Source organism: Syzygium oleosum, unplaced genomic scaffold (assembly GCF_021117445.2).
Source record: "Syzygium oleosum isolate NSW1041296 unplaced genomic scaffold, Sole_v2.1 Sole_v2.12, whole genome shotgun sequence".
In the NCBI taxonomy this organism is placed as follows: domain Eukaryota; kingdom Viridiplantae; phylum Streptophyta; class Magnoliopsida; order Myrtales; family Myrtaceae; genus Syzygium; species Syzygium oleosum.
The window spans coordinates 1,889,070-1,916,024 of NW_026607496.1; the positions used below are offsets into that span (position 1 = coordinate 1,889,070).

At 40.1% G+C, this 26,955-nt stretch overlaps 4 protein-coding genes across 7 annotated transcripts; 1 reads left to right on the plus strand and 3 right to left on the minus strand.

The window, feature by feature from the left end:
• The first annotated feature begins 121 nt into the window (after nt 1-121).
• Nucleotides 122-10,055, plus strand: LOC115677137 (cytochrome P450 97B2, chloroplastic). Its single transcript, XM_030600215.2, has 14 exons — nt 122-394; nt 1,265-1,445; nt 1,782-1,889; nt 2,212-2,296; nt 3,260-3,498; nt 5,160-5,333; nt 5,966-6,013; nt 6,124-6,183; nt 7,064-7,150; nt 7,293-7,381; nt 8,119-8,210; nt 8,953-9,014; nt 9,154-9,303; nt 9,416-10,055. Exons 1-14 carry the CDS (start codon nt 249-251, stop codon nt 9,644-9,646), a joined length of 1,752 nt encoding a protein of 583 aa, XP_030456075.2. The 5' UTR covers nt 122-248; the 3' UTR covers nt 9,647-10,055.
• A 299-nt stretch (nt 10,056-10,354) lies between these two features.
• Nucleotides 10,355-15,909, minus strand: LOC115677135 (protein FAR1-RELATED SEQUENCE 2-like). 2 transcript variants are annotated; one of them, XM_030600205.2, is made up of 8 exons: nt 15,680-15,909; nt 11,716-13,943; nt 11,558-11,617; nt 11,392-11,460; nt 11,236-11,301; nt 10,916-10,981; nt 10,764-10,832; nt 10,355-10,682 (listed from the first exon to the last, which is right to left on the minus strand). In XM_030600205.2, exons 2-8 carry the CDS (start codon nt 13,915-13,917, stop codon nt 10,602-10,604), a joined length of 2,613 nt encoding a protein of 870 aa, XP_030456065.2. In that variant the 5' UTR covers nt 13,918-13,943; nt 15,680-15,909; the 3' UTR covers nt 10,355-10,601. The 2 variants fall into 2 exon arrangements, with proteins under 2 accessions (XP_030456065.2, XP_056172386.1); XM_056316411.1 differs by having other exon boundaries at nt 10,355-10,832.
• Nucleotides 15,910-17,140: 1,231 nt separating this feature from the next.
• Nucleotides 17,141-19,282, minus strand: LOC115677138 (H/ACA ribonucleoprotein complex subunit 3-like protein). The gene is made up of 4 exons (XM_056316268.1): nt 19,148-19,282; nt 18,785-18,854; nt 18,059-18,101; nt 17,141-17,500 (listed from the first exon to the last, which is right to left on the minus strand). Exons 2-4 carry the CDS (start codon nt 18,836-18,838, stop codon nt 17,403-17,405), a joined length of 195 nt encoding a protein of 64 aa, XP_056172243.1. The 5' UTR covers nt 18,839-18,854; nt 19,148-19,282; the 3' UTR covers nt 17,141-17,402.
• Nucleotides 19,283-21,344: 2,062 nt separating this feature from the next.
• On the minus strand, nt 21,345-26,852 carry LOC115677136 (protein FAR-RED ELONGATED HYPOCOTYL 3). Of its 3 annotated transcripts, none has more exons than XM_030600213.2 (9): nt 26,700-26,852; nt 22,736-24,950; nt 22,598-22,654; nt 22,347-22,415; nt 22,197-22,265; nt 22,038-22,106; nt 21,907-21,957; nt 21,743-21,818; nt 21,345-21,664 (listed from the first exon to the last, which is right to left on the minus strand). In XM_030600213.2, exons 2-8 carry the CDS (start codon nt 24,905-24,907, stop codon nt 21,762-21,764), a joined length of 2,544 nt encoding a protein of 847 aa, XP_030456073.2. In that variant the 5' UTR covers nt 24,908-24,950; nt 26,700-26,852; the 3' UTR covers nt 21,345-21,664; nt 21,743-21,761. The 3 variants fall into 3 exon arrangements, with proteins under 3 accessions (XP_030456073.2, XP_030456074.2, XP_056172430.1); XM_030600214.2 differs by lacking the exon at nt 26,700-26,852 and adding an exon at nt 25,434-26,292; XM_056316455.1 differs by lacking the exon at nt 26,700-26,852 and adding an exon at nt 25,363-26,292.
• Nucleotides 26,853-26,955: the final 103 nt, after the last annotated feature.

Sequence of the window (26,955 nt, forward strand, 5' to 3'; positions counted from 1 at the left end):
TATTTTTTGATATTCAATCTTTTGATAGTGGTAGGCGCACCGACCCACCATTGAAGGAAAAACGCGATTGTAGCATCAAATTTAAACCAGACAGATAAGGTAATCTAATAATGAAAAGTTCGTCAAAAAAACAGCAAATGTTTCCACCGAAATATGGCGAACGTTGCCCTCTTTATCTTGGTTTCTTTTATGGCCAGTGTTGGCACTGAGCTGGTCACTCACTTCTTGAAAAACGAAGCTTGCCATCGATGGCTACCATCCCTCTCTCGCAGCAGTCGCTCTCCGTTGCCGTCTTCGACGACGGCTTCAAAAGGAGCGATTTTGGGCTCATGGGTGCCTCCAGATCGCATCGCTCTCGCTCTTACGCTGCTAGGCCAAGAGGGCCTCGTGTCCGGTATTTTTTGAATACTGCTTATGCCAAACCAACAGATAACTTCCGTTTCTTCTCGTTTGTTTTCTCGTCTGGTTATGCGCTTGTTTTGGCTGTGGAGAAGCTCTTCCGTGGCCTGCGGTGATGGGTGATTCATCGTGAAGATTTTCAGCTCAGTGGAGGTTGCGAAGTTCAATGTTTGAAGTTCTGGGCGAATGCAAGAACCGTCGATTAGTTTCTGAATGTTATTTAGCCTTTTGAGTCTTGGCATAATGATACTGAATGTTGAAATTTTCATGCTGAAGTGAAACCTTCAAGAAAACAAATCGTATAGTTTCTAAAAGTGGTGAAGCTTTAGGTGATGGAGACCCAATTCCTCCCTGCCTTCTTGCAAGAAAACTGAAAGAGAGAGAAAACTGGGTTTTTATAAGTTTGGCTATGGGCTAATGTACGGTCTAGGGAGTGTTCTGTTTGAGAGAGTTTGAATTCAGCGAATGGATAACTGCGTTGAGAGATACAATAAGAATGCTTGGGTTTTTTTGGACTTAGGTTAATACTAATTTGATTTATATCTTAAGAAAGCACCCCCACAGATTTCCTTTGAGGCAGAATCTTGGAGTGAAAATGGTGAAATGGAAACTGTAGCGTAGTCCTATTGGTCTCTAATAGAAATGTCTGTAATTCTTTCTGGTCATTTTACATTTAGAGTATGGAGTCTTCTTTTGGTTTAAACGAACTTATTGGAGTAGGAAAGCTGCACTTTTTCTCATGCTGAAGCTAATTTTAAATTACCAAATCACCAGAAATGGTTCCAGTTTTTTGTGCTTCTGCTAGCATTGCATGATTGATTGTAGCTTCACTTTGAATGTTTATTATCAAAACTTTTAATGACAGATGTCAGTCAACAAGTACAGATGAACCTAGAACAAAAAGGAATCTTCTCGACAATGCCAGCAATCTTCTTACTAATTTGTTGAGTGGGGGAAGTCCGGGATCGATGCCAATAGCTGAAGGTGCAGTGACAGATTTGTTTGGCAAGCCTTTCTTCTTCTCACTGTATGATTGGTTCTTAGAGGTATGTATGCAAATCGTTGAAGTTCTTTGTCGATTTTCTTATTTTCTGCTTGTCAATAAGGCTGATGGTTGACATCCAATTAACTTATGGCGGTCTGACAAGGATGTTGAAACAAACTACCAGGCTTCTTGGGAGTTCACTATTACGTGTTGCTGCTTGCCAGTCTTTATAAATGTGTAGACGGTTCATAGTTCAATTGAACTACCTTCTCGGTTGTTATATCCCTGCAATTTTTTATAATGCCAATCATGTCAAAAAGAAAATTACAATAGTTACTTTATCTTCTATCTTGCACTGGTTGTGAAGGCACTTAGTCTCACTTTATTCACTGTGCAGCACGGAGCTGTTTATAAACTTGCTTTTGGACCAAAAGCATTTGTAGTTGTATCCGATCCCATAGTTGCAAGGCACATCCTTAGAGAGAATGCGTTTTCGTACGATAAGGTAATGAAGTTGGATGCTCCCATGACCTGTCAAGGTTCATCTTGTACCATTTATTTGCTTGTGCTTGAAAAATAAAATAGTGAAGTTTTCCAATTTTGTAATTGAGATAATCTGGTAGTGAAAATGATTGGATAACTAGATCTAGAGACAATTTGGTGATTGAGTATATGCTAAAGTAAGAGTTCTGTCACAAGTTTGAGAAAGAGAATGGAGTCTACAAATTTTGGATGATCAGTATAGGCTACATACTTCAATTTGAAAGTTTCGTCATAGCTTAGTATCCATTCCAGCGGTTCACAAGCAAGTGTTTTGTGCTATATAGGGAGTTCTAGCTGATATTTTAGAGCCAATAATGGGAAAAGGACTTATACCTGCCGACCTTGACACTTGGAAGCAAAGGAGAAGAGGTGAGCAAGTTCAGATTATGCCATTTTCAGTTTTGGACATGGGTCTAGACCAATCTGGAGTATCTGCCTATCAATTTTAGTTTAAACTTGAGCATGATGCACTTTCCTCCACATGAAGTAGTTCGTATGTAATTCTAAATGTTTTCTTAGAAAAAGTTATTGGCCTGCTTACAAGTAATACATTGTATACATTATCTTGAGAGGCATGCTCACAACTGTTTTAGAAAAAACAAGTATACAATGATCAACTCGATCCAGACCCTTGCTTTAGTCATGGCTTAACAATCATAACTGCGTACTTTTCCTTCAAATGGGTGTCTAGGAGATCAATGGAAGAAATATTATTATGGCTTATTTTGTTTTGCATCAATGTCATCGATTTCAGAAAGTATCTTTAAGATTCAAAGCAGAATTCCTTTTGTTGGATTAGAGTTGCTCCGTTGACAATGGTAAGTTGGATGCTAGTACCTCAATTAATTCCCTTTAGCACTGTACCTTTTGTTTTATAACAAGCTATTTATTGTCAAATCCTCATTGTTGATACTTCATCTTATTTTCCTGTTCTTTGTCATTCATCCTATCATTAGCTATTTGTTGTTAAATATGGCTGGACCATTGCCTGCTATTCAATAAACTTAAGCTATTAGAGTGTGATGAGAATATATTAATCATGTGTTGAAGAATCATCCCACATCGATTGACAACGGGTCCCAAATGCTCTTTATATTCATGTGGTCTCCCTCTAAAAGCTTAAGCTTTTGGGTTGGACTTTCTAACATCATGAATTATCAAGTGTTATTGTAATGAAGTGTGGTGCTCGGTCTATTTCAATTAATGTATATTTAATCACTTTTGTTGCCTTGGTCATCAACAAACTATCAATGTTCTTGTTTTGATTCATGGGTAATGCAAGTGTATGTGGTCTTGTCTAAAATTTAGCGTAACTTGTCTTGAAAACTACAGTTATTGCTCCTGGGTTTCATTCGTTATACTTGGAAACTATGACCCAAGTGTTCACAAAATGTTCGGAGAGGACCATCCAGAAATTTGAGAAGCTTTCCGAAGGCACAAATGAACATGGAGAGGGGAAAATTGAGCTGGATCTTGAAGCAGAGTTTTCGAGTTTGGCTCTTGATATTATAGGCCTTGGCGTCTTCAATTATGACTTCGGTTCAGTCACAAAAGGGTCACCCGTCATCAAGGTTTGATGAGTTGTGACTCGTCTTCTTCCTTTAGTGGCATTCATTTTGTTTAATCTCTTAATGATGCTTCCTTCTCGTGTATACTGTTCTCAGTTCTATTGCAGTTAAAAAATCTATAAAAACTTAAGGCTTCAAAAGTTTGTCAGTTAGAATTTTGGTTCCTTGTGTGGTTTTGATTTACTGCCGTCATTTAAAGGAAAAAGGCTCAACATAGGACCATGTTAAATATGTCTTGAATTTTATGTTCTCGGTCCGGTTCAACACCCGACCTGACATATTTTTGTTCGACCCGAAAATTGAGATTTAGTTCGCGACGCGGAGTTGGGCCTTTGGCCCAACTCGTAGCAAGTGAACAAATCTCTATGGCGGTCCGCCGAGTGAAGCAATGAACAAATGTCTCGGGGTTCGGGGCCATGCCCCAGGAAATTTTGGAAGCACTATTTATACCGCGGCTAGGTTTTCTCATTGAGACACCGAGAGAATTTTGTTTTCGAGAGTTTTGTGAGCCGTGAGCTTTTGTCGTTTTCGACTTCAAAAGCTGTACTCTCTTTGATTATAGTGGAATTTTGTCTTGCCTCGCCCGTGGACGTAGATCACGTTGTGATCGAACCACGTAAATCCCTGTGTTCTGTGTTTGTTCTTCCGCATCTGTTTACAACAGACCACAATATCAGAATAATGACGCATTGAGTTTGCTTCAGCATGAACGTATGAATTTTCGCTTGGATTTATCAAAGACCAAAATTTTCAGTAAATTTCATTGACACAACGCCCCCTCCAAAAATAAAACCGCCCCTCCTTGTGTCATACAGTGAAATTCAATGAGCACCTCCTACTTTTCCAAAAATCCTTCGTAAACCACCATCAAAGGTAAAGGCTTGAACCCTTTTTGAGTGTGTCAACCCCTTTAGTTTTGAGACACAAGGAGGCGAGCCTCTTGAAAAAGGGGTTGACCTCTGACAATGGGTGTGGAGGAGATTTTGGAAACCAGGGTATATCCATTGAATTTCACTAAAAAGTGAGGGTTCTTCTGAATAAACCCATTCTGTTATAACTTGTGAACTTACAAATAACTGCAAGTAATATCGGATTGATATGCTCTGGCTGACTTGACTTGACTATGGCGTTGAGAAATAACACTATCAAGTATTACAGAGGTAGAAGAACCTTTACTAATCAGCTGTTCACATATGACCACTTAGTAAGTTTATTGGATCACCTCAAGTTATATTTCCTCCACAAGGAGGAATTATAGGGATTGTCTCCTATGTTTGCATCAGTAACATATCTTCTTTACTTGGAGCAATAATTGAATGACACATGTTATATTGTGCATAGTTGTTTTTTATGTTGTGAACCTTTATGACAAAATACTTAAGACTTTCGTCTGCACCATATGTGCAAAAGACTAAGATATGGTGGTATTTTAGTGGCGATGTTTTGCAGCAGTTATTTTAATGGAAAGTACTTTCACATTGATCGGGTCTCATCCAACATTGCTTGAAACATCTCATTTTACAGTATTCTCTTATTACAATTCATGTCCCTAGAATTGACAGGTAGTTTTCTGGATCTTAAAGACATGATTTAAAATTATCAGTTCACGATGCCAATCTCACTTTGTCAGCTACACGACTATACCTTTTGTCATTTTGGTGTAGGCGGTGTATGGTACTCTTTTTGAAGCAGAGCATAGATCTACCTTTTATATCCCTTATTGGAAGGTCCCTTTAGCTTCATGGATTGTGCCTAGGCAGCGGAAATTCCGGAAAGATATCAAGGTTATCAATGACTGTCTTGATGGACTCATAAAAAATGCAAAGGAGACCAGACAGGTGAGTGTACCCGCTATATAGAGTGCATATTATATAGCTGTTGAGATTCAAAAATACGTACAGCTTGTTCTCTTGGCAATGAAAACCTCCACCTGGACATAGTTTATGTTTGATTGAGGGAAAGAAGCTTTCCATCACTCTAGCGGAAGGGCTCAGGATAGCAGATGTCAATATTAAAAACATCAGGAGTTGGAAGAAAGTAACTGATGATTAGGTCATAGTACAGATAAAGGCTCCATAAACAGCAAGGACCAACCTAAGTTCAAGTATTTTGATGTTCATGTTATCGTGATAAAACCTGCGTATATTCATAGAAAAGTAGATGCAATTAAAACGCTGGTGGTTGAGTTATTCTCATGTAATTGGTCACAGTGCTCGAGTTTACTCTGTTGACGGCTTTCGCAATAATTTTGAAGATGTATTCTCGGATGCGGTAATCTATGAAAGTTAATCCGCCCTCCCTTTGAGAAAATTAGCAGCAAGAACTCCATTTGCGGAGGCCTGGATTGCAAAATGCAAATGAATCAAACCTTTGTGAAGTAGGAGCAGCCTGTGTGAATCCTTGCTGTTTAATTCTCTTACTTTCAAGTTAAACCATTGTGATGATTATCTTTAATGGAACTAACCTGCAGGAAACAGATGTTGAAAAGCTGCAACAGAGGGATTACTTAAATCTCGAAGTGGGTAGACATGTTTTAATTCTTTTTTCCTTTCAATTTAAGAGTTGTTTGCATAATTCAATGAGCATATAAATTATTAAATCCAGGCAATGTATTTTTGAAGTTTGCAGGACGCCAGTCTTTTACGTTTTCTAGTTGATATGCGCGGAGTGGATGTAGATGATCGCCAGGTAAACTATGACTTCATAATCTTTCAAAGCTTCAGGTAGTTGAAGTTTCCCCAGGGGTTAATAGTAAATTGCTATTGGGTTCCTCGAACAATGTGATATCACACTGCGCACAGTGCCTCGAGTTGTTCGCTGTCCATCTTGGTTTTTTTTTAAATCGTTGTCATGCCAAGATTTGTCTCGTTTTTTATTTGACCATTAGTGCCATATTTAAAGGGTCCTTAATTCCAATTGATCTGATTAGTCTTGGGTCCACAATTTTGAGTAATATTTTTCAAGTAATTTCAGGTAATAAAATATCTGCGATTCCATGTAAAACATCTTTTCAACCTGAAGATCTACGAGCATATAAGTGCTTGTATAAATTTAAGCATAAGTAAATTATATAGAGAAAATTTGTAAGGATGTCTTTAGTTGATCTTTTTTGGCTTACTTTTGAGAAGGGGTGATTCTGAAACCAGACCAAATCAATCAATTTCCTTTTTTCTCAACCAACCAGCCCGATTAACCAATAAAACTGAAGAATACCGCTCGGTTCAGTTGCACTTTATTAGTATCGTATTTCTCTTTGCTTTCACCACTCTTAATTTTCAGAGACTGTTTCTATCTGATCATTTTAGATGCCCATATCTCTAAAGGGTGATTAAACACTGAACTAATATCTCTTGCAAAGTCTGAAGCCCAGGATATTAGTTCTGTATCCATCCCTGGTTAGAGGTATGCTCACACGTAGTGGATGCAAGTTGCTCATGCCTACACTGGGTCATATGCTTCTAAAAAATTATCATAGTAATGCATCTATGCTTCTGAAACTCATCACCTGAGTCACACATTTAGTTCAGACATGCGCCTTTGGCTTTTTCTGAACAACTCGTTTTAACAGTTGAGGGACGATCTTATGACTATGCTCATCGCTGGCCATGAAACAACAGCTGCTGTTCTTACCTGGGCTGTTTTCTTACTTGCTCAAGTATGTTTCCATTCACCAACTTCTTTGTGGAGCAATTTCAATCTTGTATTGTGTTGGAATGAGTTTGACATGTCTGTGCTGCTTGAAATTTACTTGCCTAAAGCTGTCATTTGAATTATTGACTTTAGTTTTCTGAATGCAGAACCCATCGAAAATGAGAAAAGCACAAGTAGAGATTGATTCAGTGCTTGGTCAAAAGAGGCCAACTTTTGAATCTCTAAAGAAGTTGGAGTAAGTCATGTATGATCTTCCTTGTTTATCAATACATTTGCGAATACTGTAGTGATATATGATGTCGAAGTTGACCCATGCCCATCTTTTAGAGATTTTTCTCTCTTTAAGGGAAATAATTCTTAGCTCAGAACCAGAGCCGTTGTTCCCTAATCTCATTCTTGAAGACAAGGATTAACTAAATGGAAGTGATTGGTGCTACTTCTGCAGACAGTAATCTGTATATGTTAATCTTGTGTTAAGAGAATTTTTCAGCACCATGTGTGAGAAGCACTTAAAAAGCTGTATATTAATTTCTCTGCTTTTCCAACCAAAAATAAAATTTCTCTGCTTTTACTACTCAAAGCTAACTCAAATTGATTGCATTTGTTATAAGATGTTTATTTCTGTTGCAATGTAGAGAAAGAGAGAGAGATAGGGAGATTGTTTGCAGAATTTACCCTCGATCTTTTCCAATGATGGTTTTTGTATGCTCTGTAGCTGCAACTTCTCGTCTTAGTGTTGTTATTTACATCCCCAGAAAGACCATGGAAAAGAAAGTTCTCCTGGAAGTGCTTTTGTTTTCTCTTATCAAAATCTAAGTATGTTAGTAGCAAGCTCATGCATGTTTATGAACTGTATGCAATAATGGGAAGGTTTCTCTACACTAATCCTCGATTCCATTGATTGGTTTTGTATCTTGCCTATGTATATCTTTCTTGATATTCAAAATCCATATGCCTTTTCCATTCTTTCAGGTACATTAGACTAATAGTTGTGGAGGCACTTCGTTTGTATCCTCAACCGCCTTTGCTTATTAGGCGTGCCCTCAAATCAGATCGATTGCCAGGTGATACTAGCTACTAAATCGTAAACATGATTGCTAATTAAGTTTTACACTCGATAATTTTTACCGATGCTTCATTGGAATAAAAAGCGCGGTTGTCGCTTAATCTCCTCCTATAGTTCAGTGATCATTTCAGTGCAATCGCAGATAACAGGAAAAAAATGCTATCAGTGGTTGAGATGACTGCTTGTGATAGGAGATATTAAGCCACTTGTGGATCAAATAAGAGAGAATGTATTTGAAAACTCTCAGTCTCAACAAATTTATGTCTTAATTGATGCTTGTCTGAGTGGGTCGTGTTGATCTGCAGGCATTACCATCTCAAATTCATCTTGAAGGAACCACTTTTGATGGTTTTCCAGTAGGTCATCCTTAAAATTAATGATAAACATGGTTTGCGATGAGTTGCCTAACTGCAAGTTCTCTTCTCTGTATGAGCTAAAGGGCTATCCTGGGAAGTCCCACGTCTTATGATTTTTGTTAGAGAAAGTCCACGTAATAACCAATAGGGAGTATCCAGTTGACCAAGTGAAGTTATTTCATGGGACAAAAGTGTTTCTTCAATTCTAGCTGAGTTGGCATTATTCCATGGGACAAAAGTGTTTCATCTATGCATCACTGTAGTAGCAGCATGTCAACGAGGAATGAAGACATTGTTAGACTTCTGTTATCATTTTTTCTATGCTAGTCCTCATCTTATTTATGAACTAGAATTCTACATTTTGCTGTCAACTTTGTCTTTCAGGAGGTTATAGAGGTGACGAAAATGGCTATCCGATTCCTGCTGGCACAGATATCTTCATTTCTGTGAGTAATTGCATTGCTTGTATATTAGTTCTTATCAGTTTGTACTGCCACTTTTGTGAAGCTAAAAATATGTCTAGCCCTTTCGTTTCTGCTCATTCTGGTGAGCATAACCTTTTGACCTTTAAATTAAATTATTCAGGTGTATAACCTTCATCGATCTCCATATTTTTGGGATCGGCCCAATGAATTTGAACCGGAGAGGTTCCTGACACGAAGAAAGAATGAGGGGGTTGAAGGCTGGGCGGGCTTTGATCCGTCTCGGAGTCCTGGAGCGCTATATCCGAACGAGGTTACCTTCTAAATTGGAATCTCCACGCTTCAAGCACTTTGTCTCATTCTACTCAGCCAAAAGAATGGCTCACGTCCTCTGTCAAATGTAAATTGTGTATTGTGATGATCAGATCATCTCGGATTTTGCGTTCTTGCCATTTGGTGGTGGGCCTAGGAAGTGTGTCGGAGACCAATTTGCCCTGACGGAGTCGACAGTGGCATTGGCTATGCTGCTCCAGAAATTTGATGTGGAGCTGAAAGGATCGGCCAACTCTGTGGAACTTGTTACTGGCGCAACAATCCACACAAAGAACGGGTTGTGGTGCAAATTGAGGAAGAGATCTGATCAACCGCAAATCTGATCATCAAAATGCACTACAAGCTATCAAAAGGTTGGGCAAGTCAGCCTTTTCTCGGGTTGTTCTTTCCATCTTTTATCTTGCTATTGATAGACAGATATTCGTTTTCTTTTCACAGACTCGAGTTCACCAGCACGGTACAGATTCAACCGGCAAAACCCCTCTTTCCCTATCTAGAGTTGAGATCAGATGCAAGAATCTGGTGCTGTATAACAATGACTTCTCTATGAATTTATGTTATATGAGACTTGAATAGCAAGTCAAATGCAGAAAAACATAATGAGCACTTGTTGCGTGCGTCAACTTGGACGTCTGTGGGTTGCATGGACAGAATTGGTTTGCTACCAAAAAAAATTGAACGGCTTCATTTGGAAAAAAAAAATTCGGGAACCCGGTGGCCATTGAAATTTCACTTTTACAATATATTTTACGTTTTTTTCAGCGGAGAGCTGACCGTTATTTCAGGCACTTTACCAGATATTGCCAATACGATTCACTGCAGCAAATTAAGTATCCGATTGACAATTCTTAGCTCGATTTGGCAACTACAACACTGAACTGAGAGATGATGACAGAGATTCCAATTTGCAACACGAATCTAGATTGAATGATTATGACAGAAAAGAGAAAAGGAAGGTTGCCACAACGACTACCAACATGCGCGCGTGAGAGAGAGAGAGAGAGAGAGAAAGAGAGAGAGAGAGAGAGAGAGAGAGAGAACATCCTTAAGATACGAAAAAAGATCCCTTTACACGTCTTGTGAGTCGTCACCTATGCTCAGCTAAATTGAGTATACATAATTTGTGGCAATTTGTCACTATGCTCAGCTAATCTGCAGAAAAGTGAATATACATGAGGTTGGGAGCTCCTTTTTTTCCTTATATATGTTGGTAGCTAATTGAGAATGCTCTTGCCATTCTCAACTTCACTGAATACACGGGAAGGTCAATAGGTAAATTCACCTATGCAATTTCTTATCCTGCAAGTTCTTCAATGCAATGCCCCGAAACTGCAAGTGCATCGAACCGACAGGCTGTCCCTGCACAGGGCCAAGCTTACGGTCCAATACAATCAGAAAGTCAAAAAGAAAAAGCACAAATTTAGTTGTTAAGATGCATACAGTGTTTTGGAAATCACTCTGGACGGTGAAACACCCAGGAATTTCTTGTGCTCTAAAACCAACCTGTCCCTGAAATCAACAAACTTCCTCCATCAATTTAATTGTTGAAAGAAAATCTACTCATCGAGACATTGGTTAATTAGATTCTGTACCAGTTCCTGCAAACTTTGTTGGGTCCCACAGTGAAAAACTCGCGACGACACTGAATGTAGATGTCCCTAATAAGATCAAGGTCAGGATCAAAGACCAGAAGATGTGGCCAAAAGTATCACAGAAAACTATGCGTTAGAAGTTAAGGACAGAAGGCAAGCATGTAACACACAAACCAGGCCACCCTGTAAATTGCCATAATAACCATTGCGAATGGGACATGCTGAATCTAGTTGTCCCCGCATGTAGTAAAACACATGAGCTCAATACCACCATCCATGACAGGCAAAATCCGTTTATCAAAGATGATAAGATTCCATACCACTCCTTGCATAATTTGATGAGCCTCATCATGGCCATCTAGACTAGCTGTTCTGAAATTTGATTCCTACACAATTGAAAGACAACGAAATGAGAGAGACCATAACCACAGGATAATCTTGAAATTGTGTCTATTAACACTTTCTAAACTGGATACCGTGTTTTGCATGCCCTGTTGGGAAATCCAATGGTTATCCTGGTCTTCTGTTCTCGAACTTGCTTGTTCCTACAGTTTAAGCACAAAGCTAGTTGAGTTACCCCATCTCTCCATGAACAAGCTAGCACTCATAATAACGGAATGAACTAAAATGAATAAGCCTAACCATATCATGTAAGTTATCTTGAGTCCTAATAGTTGCACCTCCTTGCTCAAAATGCACCACCTGCAACATGAATAAAGTCATGGTCAAGGGCTGGATCAGGCGACAGTTGCTGCAACACATCTGCCACTCAAAGTGTCAAGTACTAAGCCTAAACTGACCTTTCTTTTCTTACTAATTTTCTTTCTCTTAAGTGACTTGACCACGTTCCCATGATTCTCTTCCGGGGCTTCAGCATTTTGGTGAACGGTAACTAAGCCAGGCTCCGAAACACTCCACCTAGAATTAAGCCTCGAATACCATCTCGACACTTCCTCTAAGGCCTGAAATGCAATATCATAAGCTTCCTGAGATAAAGACCCCTGTTCCCCCAGTTTAATTGCTCGCTTACAAAGATCATTAAACCGCTGCATTCTGGAAGCAAGCAATTCGCTTGATTTTTCAGCGTCAGTTTCCCTGATCTTTGCATTCTTAGTCCAGCGCTTTAAAATATATTGACATGGGATGCTAGAAATGCCAGATGTTTGAAGAGCAAGCATTGCATGTCTACAAAGGAAACCTCTGTATTCAAATAGTTTACATGAACAAAAAATTTCTGAGTCAGCTTCCTTCCAAGAAACAACAAAATTTTGACTTTCCCTAAAATCTTCAACTTGAAAGATTGCAGCTGGTTCATTTCCGTTTTCTCTTTGCAGATGACACAACTCAACTCCCAGAACCTCGTCCTGAAATTGCTTAAAAACTGCATTAGTATAGATTGTTGACATTTGCTTCTCAAATGTTGAGGCAGACCTTAATACAGGTGACTTGCACCGTGATTCGGCATCCGCTACAGCCTCCCTTTCATACATTTCTTGCAAGTACACCTTGTATTGCTTCAAAAAATCCTTCAAAGAAAGTCCCCTATTTAAATACCTATCAAGAAAAGCTGTCATGCTTCTAGTTCGATCAGCTGTGGACATTCCAGCTAAAAAGGCATCCTGCATGTAAATTGGGACCCACTTTTTACGATCTTTATATAATGAGCGAACCCATTCATCCTCCCCTATTTCAAACTTATGAATCAGTTTCTGCCATCTCTTTTCAAACTGTTCATCTGTCCAAGACAGATACACGCACTTGTTAAACTTATCCATGAATTTATCATATTTATCTAAAACATGTGCCAAAGTTAGAGGAACATTTCTGAAAATGTGCCACAAGCAAAAACAATGGCGTATATCCGGAAATACATCTGCCACAGCTTCTTTCAGTTGTTTGTCTTGATCCGTTATGATAACTTTAGGAGCTTGATGACCCATTGCATTGAGCCATGCCCGCATTACCCAACTATAAGACGATTTCCCTTCGTCCCCAATTAATGCACATCCAAGCAGTAAGTACTGAGCATGGTGATTGACTCCAACAATAGGAAGAAAAGGAATACTGTAATTTTCTTTAAAATAGAAGACATCAAAGAAGACCACGTCACAGAAACTGGCATAATCATGCCTACCTTTAGCATCAACCCAGAACACACTTCTCAAGCATTTGTCACGTCCCAAATCTATTGCATAGAAGAAATTGGGATTCTCCTGCTGCATGCTCATGAAATATTCCAGCATCACTTGTGTATCTTCCTCATTTAGGACAGCTTGTAGACCTTTCTTTTGATAGGCTAAAGCATTAGCTTGCTTGGTCCTGCCACAGAGGGAATTATAGAAGTCATCTGGGACAATGTCATGGTTATGCTCCTTAACAACACTATATATAATCCATATGCCATCTTCCCTCCTCTTCATATTCATTCCGGCTTTGCAGTTCGTCTTTATACAGGGGCGTGGATGGACAGTTGAACTGGACTCGCGCTTGCTTCCAAACCTAGAACAGGCTATCTTTACATCAATAAACTTCCCAGATTTCTTAGAGCGACGACTAGCTTTTATTGTGATGCCAAATCCAACAGAGCGAGCATACTCTCTGTAGAAAGAGTATGCTGCTTCCTTCGTTTGAAATTCTAAACCAATCCAAGGCTCCGTACTCGACGATCTATGATGAACATCAACAATGGAGTTTGTCTCCGCCTGATTCATAATACAAACACCATTTTCCTCGCTGTTGTACTGGGGGGCTACCATAATATCTCCACTCCCATTAAGAGAATTTACATTTCCCCAGCTAGTTTCACTCCCATCAAGAGAATTTACATTTTCCCCGCCGTCACACTGGGTTGCTACCAGAATATTTTCACTACCATCAAGAGAATTTACATCCTCTTCCTCAGCAAGCATTTTGCTGGAAGACTCTGCAACATCCAAATCTGCATTTTTGTCAGAGTCTAACTTCTTTATTCCATCTGAAGGAAATTCAAGATCAATCTCCATGTACTAATTTATGAACTCTTAGATTCCTGCAAGAACATGGGAAGAATTTTTCGCAAACTTCAGGCAAAACAAAGACGTAAACTGTCTACAGATGACAAATCCAGAAAGCATATTTCATGAATAATCATATGGCAATGACCAAAGATTCTAGTTTTTGTGGGTTAGAATTCACACTACCAAGGTTGAACATACTTCAAGACAAACTTAGTATGCACGTATCAATTCAGTGTTGGTCGTTCGAGGATCTTTCAAGAAACTTTAACTTTTATGGAATGATGAAAAAAATGGGTATTCCAATCCACCATAGTCCACAAGCCAGGTCAATCTGAGCCACTACATTCCTTTTAATCAACTTAAAGGACTAAATAACTCAATCAATCATTTGTGTGTGTGTTGATTTTTCCGCAGACTCTGACGAAAATTGAACAAAATTTTTTCACATGATTGACCTGACCCATACAATTGTAAGCCAATGACCGATTAAACAGTAACGCTCAGAGTCGAATACAGAAAAGAGAATTCACTAGAAAACCAACCACCAAAGCCTTCAGTCCAAGAGCTCAAGTCAGGGACGGCGCTACCATATGATCAGTGGGTGCAAGTGCCCCCGCTGCATTTTCAACATTCTCCAATTAATATATCGTTTTTGTGTTAAAAAATTGCCAATAGACTTGTTCTTTGACCCCATTGGACAATGTAACGTGATGACTTTAAACCCATGTTCACCTTACAAGTTAACAAGGTCAGATTACATTCAAATAAAATCCAAGTCTCATACAACAATAGTACCTCCGATAATGTAAAGTATTTCTTTACTCATTGGAATTGGATATATATACTTTCTCACATCATTGTGCACTGTTGCAAATCTTCATGTAAATGATTAACAGACTTTGGGAAGAAACTAAATTTACTCTGCTCATTTCAAACAGAAGCATATTAGTTGAGGAACAATCTGCAGTCACTTTGCTAAGAAAATTTAAGTTGGCATAGAAAAAGAAATGATGGTCACGGTACAACACTTTCCAAGCACGGAAACATGTCAATCACCGTAAGAGGTTGTTATCACGTAATTCCTCCTGACCCTAGTTGATATTTTTACGCCCCATTAATCATGAATACGGAGAAAAGACGCGAATTATGGATATAAATCTTTCATGTATGCAGAAGTCTGATTATTAGTTATTTTTCCTACTTGTATTATGAGGAACACTATTATGTTTCCTAAAGTTTGGTTATCTTTATCGCCACGTAACAGAACAGCCTTCAGAGACACTTTTCGACCTGTCCAAAGTTCAAATCTTTAGCGTTCTTTTTTCTTTTATCTTCAAAGAAAGCAGACACCATTGAGACAATAGCCTCTGGGACTACACGTATAATCTCCCATTGTTCATATTCTCCCTATCTCATGTATGCCTCGTGGATAATTGAGGTTATATTACATGAACGCATTTTGCGCCATCATGCCATTAGCCGCTCCCCCCGGCTGACAAACTCCGCCCTAGCGCCGCCCTGGCTCAAGTGATGATCAGACGCCTGAGACACGGACGAACACAGCCGCGAGCCATTTGAAAACCCACGAGGCGGCAGTCCCAACCCAATGTAATACTCGGATTACCAACCGATCCCATCGAATCAAGGACGAACACAATAAAGAGGGTCGAATGAGGGGCGAGGGCGAAGCCTCGAGGACCCAGAAACGTGAACCAGACGGGCATGGAGCCGAGCGAATGAAGAAAGCGGGGCACCGAAAGGAGATTACCCAGAAGAGAGAGGAAGCCATAGCATGAGACCTCGTCCGAAGTGGCGATCGTTCAGTTCCGGAGCTGGGGCTGCGCAGGTGAATTCGGAAGCTTCAGGTCTGATCTGATGATTGTTGGTCCTGAACCGACGACGACGACGACGACGACGAAGAAGAAGAGAGAGCAGAGGAGAGGAGAGGAGAAGCAGGTGACTGACTGAGAAGGAAGAAAGGAGGGAGTGGGAAGGAAGAGTGAACTTTCCTCTTTTTCTGTTTAAATGCATTTTTGTTAGTGAGATGAGTGCCAACAGCACTTACTAAAATAATAATAATAATAATAACAATGATGATGATAATGATGATGATAATAATATTGTAATTTTTAATACAACGATTATTTTTAATGCTATGCCTTGCCCAATCACTATTTTGAGGGTTGGATTACCACGAACTAAATATACTTAACAAGTGAATTGAATCACGGGTTAACACGACTTCTGTAAATGTATCGTCGATCATGATACTTCATTATAAATTAAGCGGAAAAAAAGATGTGCGTACCTAGGATTGTAAATTAAGGGGATAAAGTGATTGAGTGATAAAGTTTGATTGCGATGAGGACAAATGATAGCATTAGTCTTTGGATTTTATTTAAAGTGTAATACGATCCCTACACGTTGAATTGGTCCATGTAGGTTTCCGAACTTTCGATTGATCTGATTGATGAGTGAAAAAAGTTGACCGCGTTAAGAATAACGACACCGTCAATAGTGTCTTCGATATATCAGTTAGTTTAACTGGATACTTGAAAGTTTTGTTCAATCTTTGATGTTGTTTTTTGAACTTTAATCAGTTCGATTTGATCCTTAAACTAGTCCTAAGGTGTTTTTATATTATTTGGTAACTATAGCAACGTGAGAACCCACAAAAATGCCGTACCTAAGAGGTGTTTCCCATGATCACTCGAGGGATCAATCCACCGTCCTCAATGCGTTTTACACCAATGTATCCTGACATACCTTTCGACCCAAAATGTTGTACCCCGAAAGCACTTCAAAGATGTTCGATAAACAATCGATATTTGTTCTAGTGCCCTTCGGCAAGTGTTTTGAGTCTTGACGTTTGCATCCGAGGGAAAAACTAAACCCCATCGTCCAAGCTGAAATTACCTAAATCCGCAAGAAAACAGAACCGAACCTCTCATACCCTCACGTTGTTTCTGCTTCCCGGCTAACCTCTTCGGATTTCAATGAGAAAATCACACTCGCATTCGCAAACATCTCAAAAGGCGAAGTAAAACCGAGTCGAGCACCGACGACGTTCTTTCTTTAAAAAGGGTCAGTGAACAGCCAGTTCTGGACGGAGCCTCAAATGGGCTAGAGCCGACAGAAGAAAACAGAACGAACCAGCTCAGCTAGGATGTCACATGATATGATCATGAAAACGCGAAGAGCTGAAATACACGAACGACAAAGATGAGAATGCTGAAACACAATGAAGCTTATACAGAAGCTCTGTTCCAGTTTACAAGATAGTTACCCCAGATTCCTGTGTGTCCTATTAAAGCACTGCATTAGATGGATATCCGACAGACTTGAGTTTTGTGAAGTACTCAATCTAAGGAACGTGCAACAGGGACGCGAGTGCGGACACACAGTGCTAGAAAAGTTTCAACCCTTTAACCAAATCTATTACATGGAATCTTAGTTTCGCAGGAAAAGAACACCTATACGATATCCCCCATTTAGTATTTCTGAGGCGGTTGTTGGGTCGGCAACAATCCAAATCGCTTCTTTAGAAGAACTCTTTGCCTTGAGTATTTGTCATCAGGCGAGAAGCGAGCTGCGGAAAGAACATGATCGAAACATAAATAAATAAACAAAAACACCCTATGCTGTAGAAACCTTATTAAACATATTCTGCAGCAAACAATTAGCTGCAATATGTGAGGCATGATTCAAATTATATAGACTAAGAACACCAGGTGGTTGAAACATATATGTTTCATCTCCACTGAACTGCAGCTCCATTGGAGGAAGGAAGTGCAGGATAGTTAAGAGCGACATTTGATCTAAGTCCACTAGCATTCAAAGCTAATCATTGCCATTAGACTTTTTAGCTTTGCCAAGATGGACTATGAAGACAGGATTCAACAGAGCCCACACACGAGAAGAATGTATGGATAGATAACAAATGGAAATCCAACTATTCCCACAAGGGCAATAATGTTCTTTAACAGTGGTAGAGAAAGAAGATAACTTAAAAAACTGTAACAGCCTTACATTCTATCAAAAACCATCTCAGTCCAGTGCAATAATCCCACCAGGACCAAACAAATATAACAACCAAATACCTAACTCAAGAAAAGCAAATAAAAGATCAAATGAGGTGAGGTCTTACCCGGATGAGCAGATTGTGTAGCGAGACCCAAGGGAGTTTCTTTCTGCATACAATCAAACAGCCATTTCAGAACATGGATCGGTAAAATAGTTCGAAGAGTATATGATAAACTGTACAAGCAGAAGATTTCATTTTTTAACCAGTGAAAGGTTAATTTTCATGAGAGAGGACCCAAGTGGGCACTGGCTGCTATACAAAAATCAATTATTAGTCAAAGCATGCACTTTATAAAGCGAAAAAGTTGGATTCTTGTAATTAATTGTCTAATTACAGGACGAAAATCACTCTCTGGCAGGACAATCGCATGTTACAATTTAAAAAACCGATGCCCCTACCCAATTCTATGGAATGCTGTAAGAGAGTTGAACCAACCATTGTAATATTCAACAATAATTTTCCTTTAATCACTGCAAGGCATTACCAATACCGAAATCCCCAGACAATTGCACAGGGACTCTAAGGAAAAGCTCTTTTACCTATTTGATTTGGCGAAGCAGTAGACAAAGAATTATAAAGCTGAGCTCTTTTTCCTAATCTATTCAGCGAAGTAGCAGGCAAAAACTACGGTGTCGCATTAAACTCGACGTCTATTTTCCTAAGTACAGCGTCCAGATGAATCCAACCAGTAGGAGCGAGATTAGTAGCATTACCACCATTTCAGGAACCACAAACAACCCATGTATGAACACGACAGTTCAATATCTAGAACAAATAATAAGACAGTACCTTTGTGGTGTACACTTTGTCACCATTATCGTTTATGTAGAACTGAAGATACATCGTGGCTCGATGAAACCTGCAGATATCGGAGCAGAATCAATGGAAAAAGACCCAGATTGGCATAAGTCCACCATCAACGTTCCAGAAACCGAAAGCTAAGCATCCACGCAAAACAATGAATACCCAGTAAGCTCAAACTATGATAACCACCAGAAACTTTCAGCAGATTACGATGGCGAGCTTCCATGTGGTTCATTACGAGCCAAAGCTGAAACTTTTAGTATGCACAAGAACGGTTTCACCATGCGAATAAACCATCGTTTGAATTCGTAGAACTGGCTACAGAGAGAGAGAGAGAGAGGCATACACAGGGCAAGAACTGAACGGAGAGAGATTAGACACGGGTCGGCGGCAACTTCAGCTTCCCTGCGGGTCCTTCACTGGCGACGAGAGCGCGGGGCAAAAACTAGGGCTCACTGCGGAGAGCTTTAAATATGGTCCAAGGCAGATTTTAGTCCCCTAGATTTTGGAAGTTTTGTAATTTGGTCCTTTAAATTTTATTTTATGCAATCAAGTCCTCTAACTTTCTAGATTTGTCCAATAAAAACCTCAAAGTTTTATTTTGTGCAATCAAATCTGGTGACTGTTTTTTATTTGCATAATTAGGTGCTTTTGTTACTAACACTGTCAAATCAAAAAATTGCTTCTTGTTTTCTTGTTTTTCCACTTTATTTTCTGCTGATTTGACGTCAAATTAGCATCACGTGTCATTTTCTATTACATAAGAAATGCGACATCATTAATTAACTTGACAGAGATCGGTTAAATCGATTGCCGAGAAAATTAGAGGATTTAATTGCACAAAATATAACTTAGAAGACCAAGTCACACAATTATAAAAAGTTAGAGGACTTCATTGAACAAAAACTCTTTCGTGTTTCAATAGTAACACATTGTTCCGTGGAGCTAAGGTCCAAAATAGAAATAAAGATGTGTTTCCGCGACTCTACCACTCAGTCAATTCTATCCAAAAAAAGCTAAAGAGCCAAATTGCACCGCCATTAAAATTATAAGGACCAAATCTATACCTAACCTTTTAAATCTCTAAGGAAATGATTTGAACAGAATAAATATATGAAGAACATGAAAAGGAAATGCTTTTAGGGGCAATGAGGGCGAGCCTACCAAACCGAATGGGCCTTTTGTAAGACGAGGAACACCGAAGGGGGTATTACCGGACCGGACAAGCCCAAACTGAACTGAACCAACCAATATTTTGAATATATTTGTTATTCTTGAGTTATTGTTCATTTTTGGCAAGAAATAAAATGGTTCGAATCGAATATGTCCTAAGTAATACATAGAGGAAAAGTTATATTTTTCTATACAAAATAGAGCAAATCATATTTTATACCGCGTATTTAAACGTCACCTCAGTTGAGAGTGTTTGTGTCAAACTCAATTCTGTTAGTGTGATAAACATGTTTCTTTAATACGATTAATAAACATGCATGTCTATTCTTTTAACTCGCTATCAATATTAAAATGACATTTTTATAGTCGTGTGATTTGGTCCAGTTTAACTGAAATATATTAACTTGTCAATCATATTAATATGACATGTTTAAATACATGCATGCACGTTTATGAAACATCTAATCAGTTTGTCCGAGAGCTCATTTTCATAAAATAAGGTCATTTTCATAATACATGAGCTTATTTGATAATCTATCGTGTTTGGCTTTTCAAAATTACGACAGGTTATCGAACTGATCATGTTCAAGGTTGACAGATATAAGACGTGATACAAGCATAACAGAATACATTAATCATCAGCCCTGACAGATGTTGAATACATAGAAATGGTTTGCTAAAGAATGCAACATATTATAGTCATGTATTTTTACTTCTTTTTTAGTTGATAACTCGGGGACACGAGCATGAAGACCTAACAACCTAGAAGCCCAAAACCTATAAATCGATTGAGTTCCCTGTACAGGCAGCCCTGACCCGGAGCAATTTACACGCAAATCATTAGGACCAATTTAATAGACCAATCTAGTAGTATTCCTGAGATTGCTCCTTTGTAAGTACTCATCACTGCACATTATAAAACCATTCGACTCCTTTGCAAGTTATGGTCGCATGAGAAGAATACCAAGATTGCCAATTTTATTCCCCCTGGAAGTGGAAAAGCCTGCCGGTACTCCCCACCAATATACCCCTCCATTCTGCAATGCATAGGGTGTAGAGTGGACAACCATCAATTTGCCATGCTAATCCTCCAAGACCCAAGTAAATCAATGTCTCCCAAAAAGCATAAATTACTCGTGCCAAGCCAATTGATTAGCTCGATAAATGCTTGAGATAATGGACGCAATCCCAAAATGATCCATAAGCCGCCATCAATCAACTGGAGTTGTAAGTTCACAATTCTTAGGAGGACTTACTGTTCTGCAGAAAATCTCAGCCTGAAGACAATCTAAATGCACGTCCAAATTCATAGCATGGCTGTGAACTAAGAGATTCGAGGTTTAAAAAAATTGAGAGAGAGAGAGAGGAACCATGCTGGCAAACTTTGACAATATAGATGAGACTGAACAAATGGAGAATTTACTGACTGATTCTCAAGAAATCCTATCTATTTTACCTGGATACAATCCAAGATACACAAGAACAACAGCCTGTACAACTGACGATGACCCTACCTCAGCATATCTCGACTTTCCTCAGGATTCCATAAATAATACAACAGCCGATCTATGGTGATGAAAATCATTAGCCTATCTGCTATCTTACAAACACTACAATTGGAGACTTATGTATTACTTCCATTTGAGATATAAGTTCACCTGCCGCCCTTTGGCGGACTACAGCTTCTGTTTCCTGTCGAACACAAATATGGAAGTCATATATTGACAAGGATCCAACAAAAGTTAAGATCTATGTACTGCATGTTCTCACCTCTGTTATCTAATAGATGTTAAGCATGTCTCGATGCATCCTCATGCAACTGCGCTGCTCTGACATTGGAATCATCCTGGTACAATGGAGGAGCAGAAAACCCATCATAAAAGTGTTTCCATTTAAATGACACGACCATATCCGACTAGATCTGGCAAACTCACCCGGATACTATAAGTAAAACCGCCTGGGGATCTGAAGAAGTCCATCTGTCCCTGCAAGAATAATCACATAAAATAGTTATGCAAGAGATCTATCGAACCTCGTAAACTATTCTAAGCCAATGATACTTTACCAGCCCATGCATGCTCTGCTGAGGAGTGTAGTATCCATCATGACTTGGTGCTATTGAGTTGAGTTGCCCCTACAACGGTGGAATCCAGAAGCTACGTTAATAACCCAAACTGCACGGTAACAATTTATAATATATTTGTCCGCTTTCTTCATGACATACCAGCCCTTGAATCGTCTGCTGACTCCCATAGTAATTATCACGAGTAGGTGCCATTAAATTAAGTTGTACCTAAAAGAAAGTTCCAGCACAAAATTAGCTATACAATGAATTAATAGCACCCCATATGCAAGGATAAAGAACACCTCCTACCATTCCTGGAACGCTCTGCTGAGTGCCATAGTAGCTATCAAGGGTCACTGCTCTTGAGTTTAGTTTCTCCTATAAAAAAGAAAGAAAAGAAGCACTCAACTCAACAACATGAACATCCAGCATTTTTCCATTCGGCATATACTAGCGAAAGTTTTACAGCATTTAGCAAGTCGTCTAAATAAAGGACCCCTTGGCCAAAAGTAGTAGATTGATCAAAGATTATCACTCCGAGAGGAAGAACGGGGACAAACCATTTGCTGCAAGCTTTCTTGTGTCCCAATTGTCATTATATCTGGCTCAGAGGTCACCTGTAAAAGAAAGGAATTGGTGTCATAATCAGATAGGAAGAATGCCAGTAAGAAGCAATACCGATCGCATTGACAACCAACCTTTCTTTTCTTGGTCGGGTTCTTCTTTTTATTTGTTTTGCTCGTTCCTCTGCCTTGGTTGTCATCTTCTGCACACAATAGACCATGAGTTGCTGATGTCCCAGCTTCAGCAAGACTCTTACTAATAGTGTTTTGATTAATGCAGTTTCCAAAAGCTTCCTCAATTGCATGGAATGCTAGACTGTAAGCCTCCTGGGACATCGATCCCTCTTCACTCAATCTCATTGCCCGCTGGCATAAATCATTGTACCTCTGTACTCTCGATTGAACCTGTTCAGATTCCTCTGTCATCAAAAGCCTGTTCCTTGCATCTTTGGTCCATCTCCTCAAAATATAAAAAGATGGAATTGCAGAAAGACCACGCATTTGTAGAACAATCAGCGCATGTCGACACAGATAACCCTTGGACTCAAACAACCTGCATATACAAGAAATTTCTGACTTCATCTCGTTCCACATGACAATGAACTCTTGGTCCTTCTCAAAATCTTGAACTCTGAAAGTCATGCCAGTCTCATCTTGTCTTTCCTCTTTGGGACGACAAGCAACTGCACCCAGAACCTCAACTTGAAACTTCTTAAGAACCGCATGTGTGTATGATCCCGAAACACTCTTCTCAAACGGAGATGGAGATTTCAGTACAGGTTGCTTACTCCATGTATCAGACTCTCCTTTGCTTTCCTCTTCATACCTATCTTGCAGAATTGCTTCATACTGTTTCACAAACTCTTGCACGGTGGTCTTCTTATGCACATACTTATCAAAGAAGGCATTTACACTATCAGCTCGCTGAATGCTACACATTCCAGCAAAGAAAGCATCCTTCAGAAAGGTAGGCACCCAATGCCTGCGATCCTCATACAATGAGCGCATCCATTCGTCGTCTCTTAATTCACATCTGGTTATAATCTTAGACCACCTTTTCTCGAATTCTACCTCTGTCCAAGACCTATTGACACATTTTTCAAATTTCGCCATAAAATTATCATGCCTTTTTATCACATGACCGAGATTTTCAGAAAGTTTCCCCCATATTTGCCACAAACAGAAGCAATGACGAGCATTAGGGAAAACGTCTGAAATGACTGTTTTAATGGTTGTGTCTTGATCGGTGATTATTACTTTCGGATGCTGACCACCAACGGCTTTCAACCAAGTTTGCATGAGCCAAGAGTATGTAGCAGCACTTTCATCCGACAATAATGCACAACCAAGCAACATGAACTGATAGTGCTGGTTCACACCAACAAATAAGGCAAGAGGCATCTTGTACTTGCTTCTAATGTAACTCGTATCGAAGGAGATTACGTCATTGAAACTACTGTAGTCATGCCTACTCTTCGCATCAACCCAAAGCAAACTTCTCACGCGCTGATCATCAGCCAGGTCCACCGCATGAAAGAAATTTGAATTTGAGCATTGCATCTGTGAGAAAAACTCGAGCAAGATCCTTGCATCTCCAGCTTCTAATAGAAAATTACGACCTTTCTCGAAGGGATTTTTCATGTCATTCTTCTGACCAACCACATTTTTATATTCAGCAAACTGTCTAGCCATTGCAGCATACATCTTTCTCGTCTGTTCGCTGATAGCTTGGGCTGGTAAAAGTTCATGGTTATGCTCCTTAACAAAGCTATGTATAACCCATTTTCCGTCCGACCTTCTCTTCACGTGCATACTTGCTTTGCAATCCGTCTTAGCACAAGCTCGTCGACCAGTTGCATTTTCTGGATCTTGCTTGCTTTGGCGGGCCCGAGGCCGATTAAAAGACTTTTCATATTCTCTTTTTGTCCCATATCTAGAACACGCGAATTTTGCATCAATAAATTCTCTAGACGTTTTCGAACGACGGCTGTTTTGTATTGCAGTGTTGAAACCCATAGACCGAGCGTACTCCTGATAAAAAGAATAGGCTTCTCCATGCGATTCAAACTCCATACCTGAAAGCGGTTCAAGGTTCATATACTCTTTCACCTCCATCATATCTGCTGTGGGGGGATTCAAAACACCTCCATCTGGAGCATGGGACACATCTCCAAGATCTGCCAGAGTTGTAGTTACTATATCGCCATTTTGCAATTTTTCATCGCCATTCAGCATGCTGTCAATACCATGCGGCTCTCCTTCTTCCTTCTCATGTCCACCGGAAGGTAGCCTGAGATCAATGTCCATGACTTTAAACAATAAACTTCAAGAATATGCTATTCTTCGGTACCTGAAAAGTGGAGAAAAAGTGGGCGTTCAAGCAACTTAAAATATGAACCATGTTGATTCGAGTTAGAGCATACAAAGGACATGACAAACCACACAAGCCCCATATCAATAACAAATGCTCTTGCCAATATCGACCTCTTATATGATCCAATCAAAGTGCATTCACATTTTCAAACCATTTATTGCCTGCATTGCAAGCATTCACATGAGAGTGGCATAAGAATCAGCATAGGGTGATGGAATTACACAGCTTCAGAAGCAAACAACAGCCCATCTCATAGGATGACCACAATATAAAGAAAATGGACTCATATCTTTAACCACCTTGAAAAAGAACGGGACATGCATATGATCCTTCTGAATCCAAAAGAATAACATAAAGGAAAAAGAAGGAAATGACAAAAAATAAATACAATGGTTCCTTGTCTGATATATGGAATCTGGTATGAGAGCACTGTACTCAGCTCAGACAGGAAGTCATTACTTAGAAATGCAGTCAAGCCCAGTTGAAATTGCGCATGCTCAGGGCTATCTCATGTTCATCCAATGGTTCTGCAGCGAGCATCCAGCAGCAGTTGGGGTAGAATTCTCTTTCGTTTTTTTTTTTTTTTGTGGTCGGAGTGGATTTCTCCATTTAGTATGGGCAAAAATGGACAATAAGCCCATTTTGCAATTCTCAATTACAATGATGAGCTCCTATACATCTCTTTCTAAATAAAAAAAAATAAAAAAAAGGGACAAATGACACTACTACTGTTTTGCAAAATTAGATGAGGCAGGTTCTCTTTCAAACATATTTCCAGCTTCACTTAGGCAAATCGAAGATTGGCTTCTAAATAGCGAAATACTTATTCCCACATGATAAACCGAAAACTTGTAAAGAAAAAGTAGAGAAGCACGTCCCCAAAAGGAGAGAATTCGGAGCTAGTCGATTATGTTGGAAGAAGAACACTACACACATCCCAGAATCAAAACCCACCATTTCGCCTCACTCCCAGTTCTCCGAATTTCCTGACAAAAGAAAATACCCCCCATTTCCCCCCTACAAATGCCAATGAACATGATCATCACCATTTTAATTTGCCGAAACCAATGCCCGAGCTTTCCCATTACGATCTTCGACCTATCCTGAAGGCACGACTGTTGCAGGATTGGAGGAAGACAAGAAAAAGGAAACCAGAGATTGACAAGTGGGCAAACGATCGAAAGCCGACGAGAAGCAAAACGCCGGGAGGAGCAAGAACCCAAAGCCCACCGAATCGACCTCCTCAAAAACTCGAGAAACCAGCGGAATTCCGCTCGCGTCGGCCAAAAAATCCTTACTCGATACAGTCACCCACGTAAGCCTCGGGAGCCAGAGAGAGAGAGAGAGAGAGCTGAGCGAGCCCCGAGAACTCGCCGACCCAAAGAGCCCGAAGCGCGCGCGCGCGCCCCGACGCGAGCTCCGGGGGGGCCAGCGAAGCTTCGACCCCCGCGATTACGCGCGCTACATACTACACATAAGACACACACACACACACACCAACAAGCACCCACCCCACCCCACACCCACCAACCAACCCAAATTCAAAGCCACTTCCCAAGTTCCAACACCGCTACAGCTACGTTCGTCCATCAATGGCGACGCGCGCGATCGTCGACGACCCATCGCGATCGTCGTCGTCAAATTGCGGAATCCACTGCGGGGGAAAAAAGAATCGGCAATAGAGAGAGAGAGAGAGAGAGAGAGAGAGAGCGAAGTTGGGCTTACGAGCATCGACGAGCTGGAAGGAAGGCGGAAGCGGCGATTGGAGCTCCAATCTCTGGGAGGGAGCGTGGGATCTGACTTCTGAGAGTGGGGTGGGGGGGAGGGGAGGGGCCGCCTCACGCGACGGGGTGGAGCGAGTGGGGTGTGGAGGAAGGAGGGCCAGGGGGCACTGATCGCACTTGCCGCCGTTAGGGCTCCTTCGCCATTGCCATCCGATTTTCTCTCTCTAGGCTCTCTCTCTCTCCCCCTTCCCCCTTCG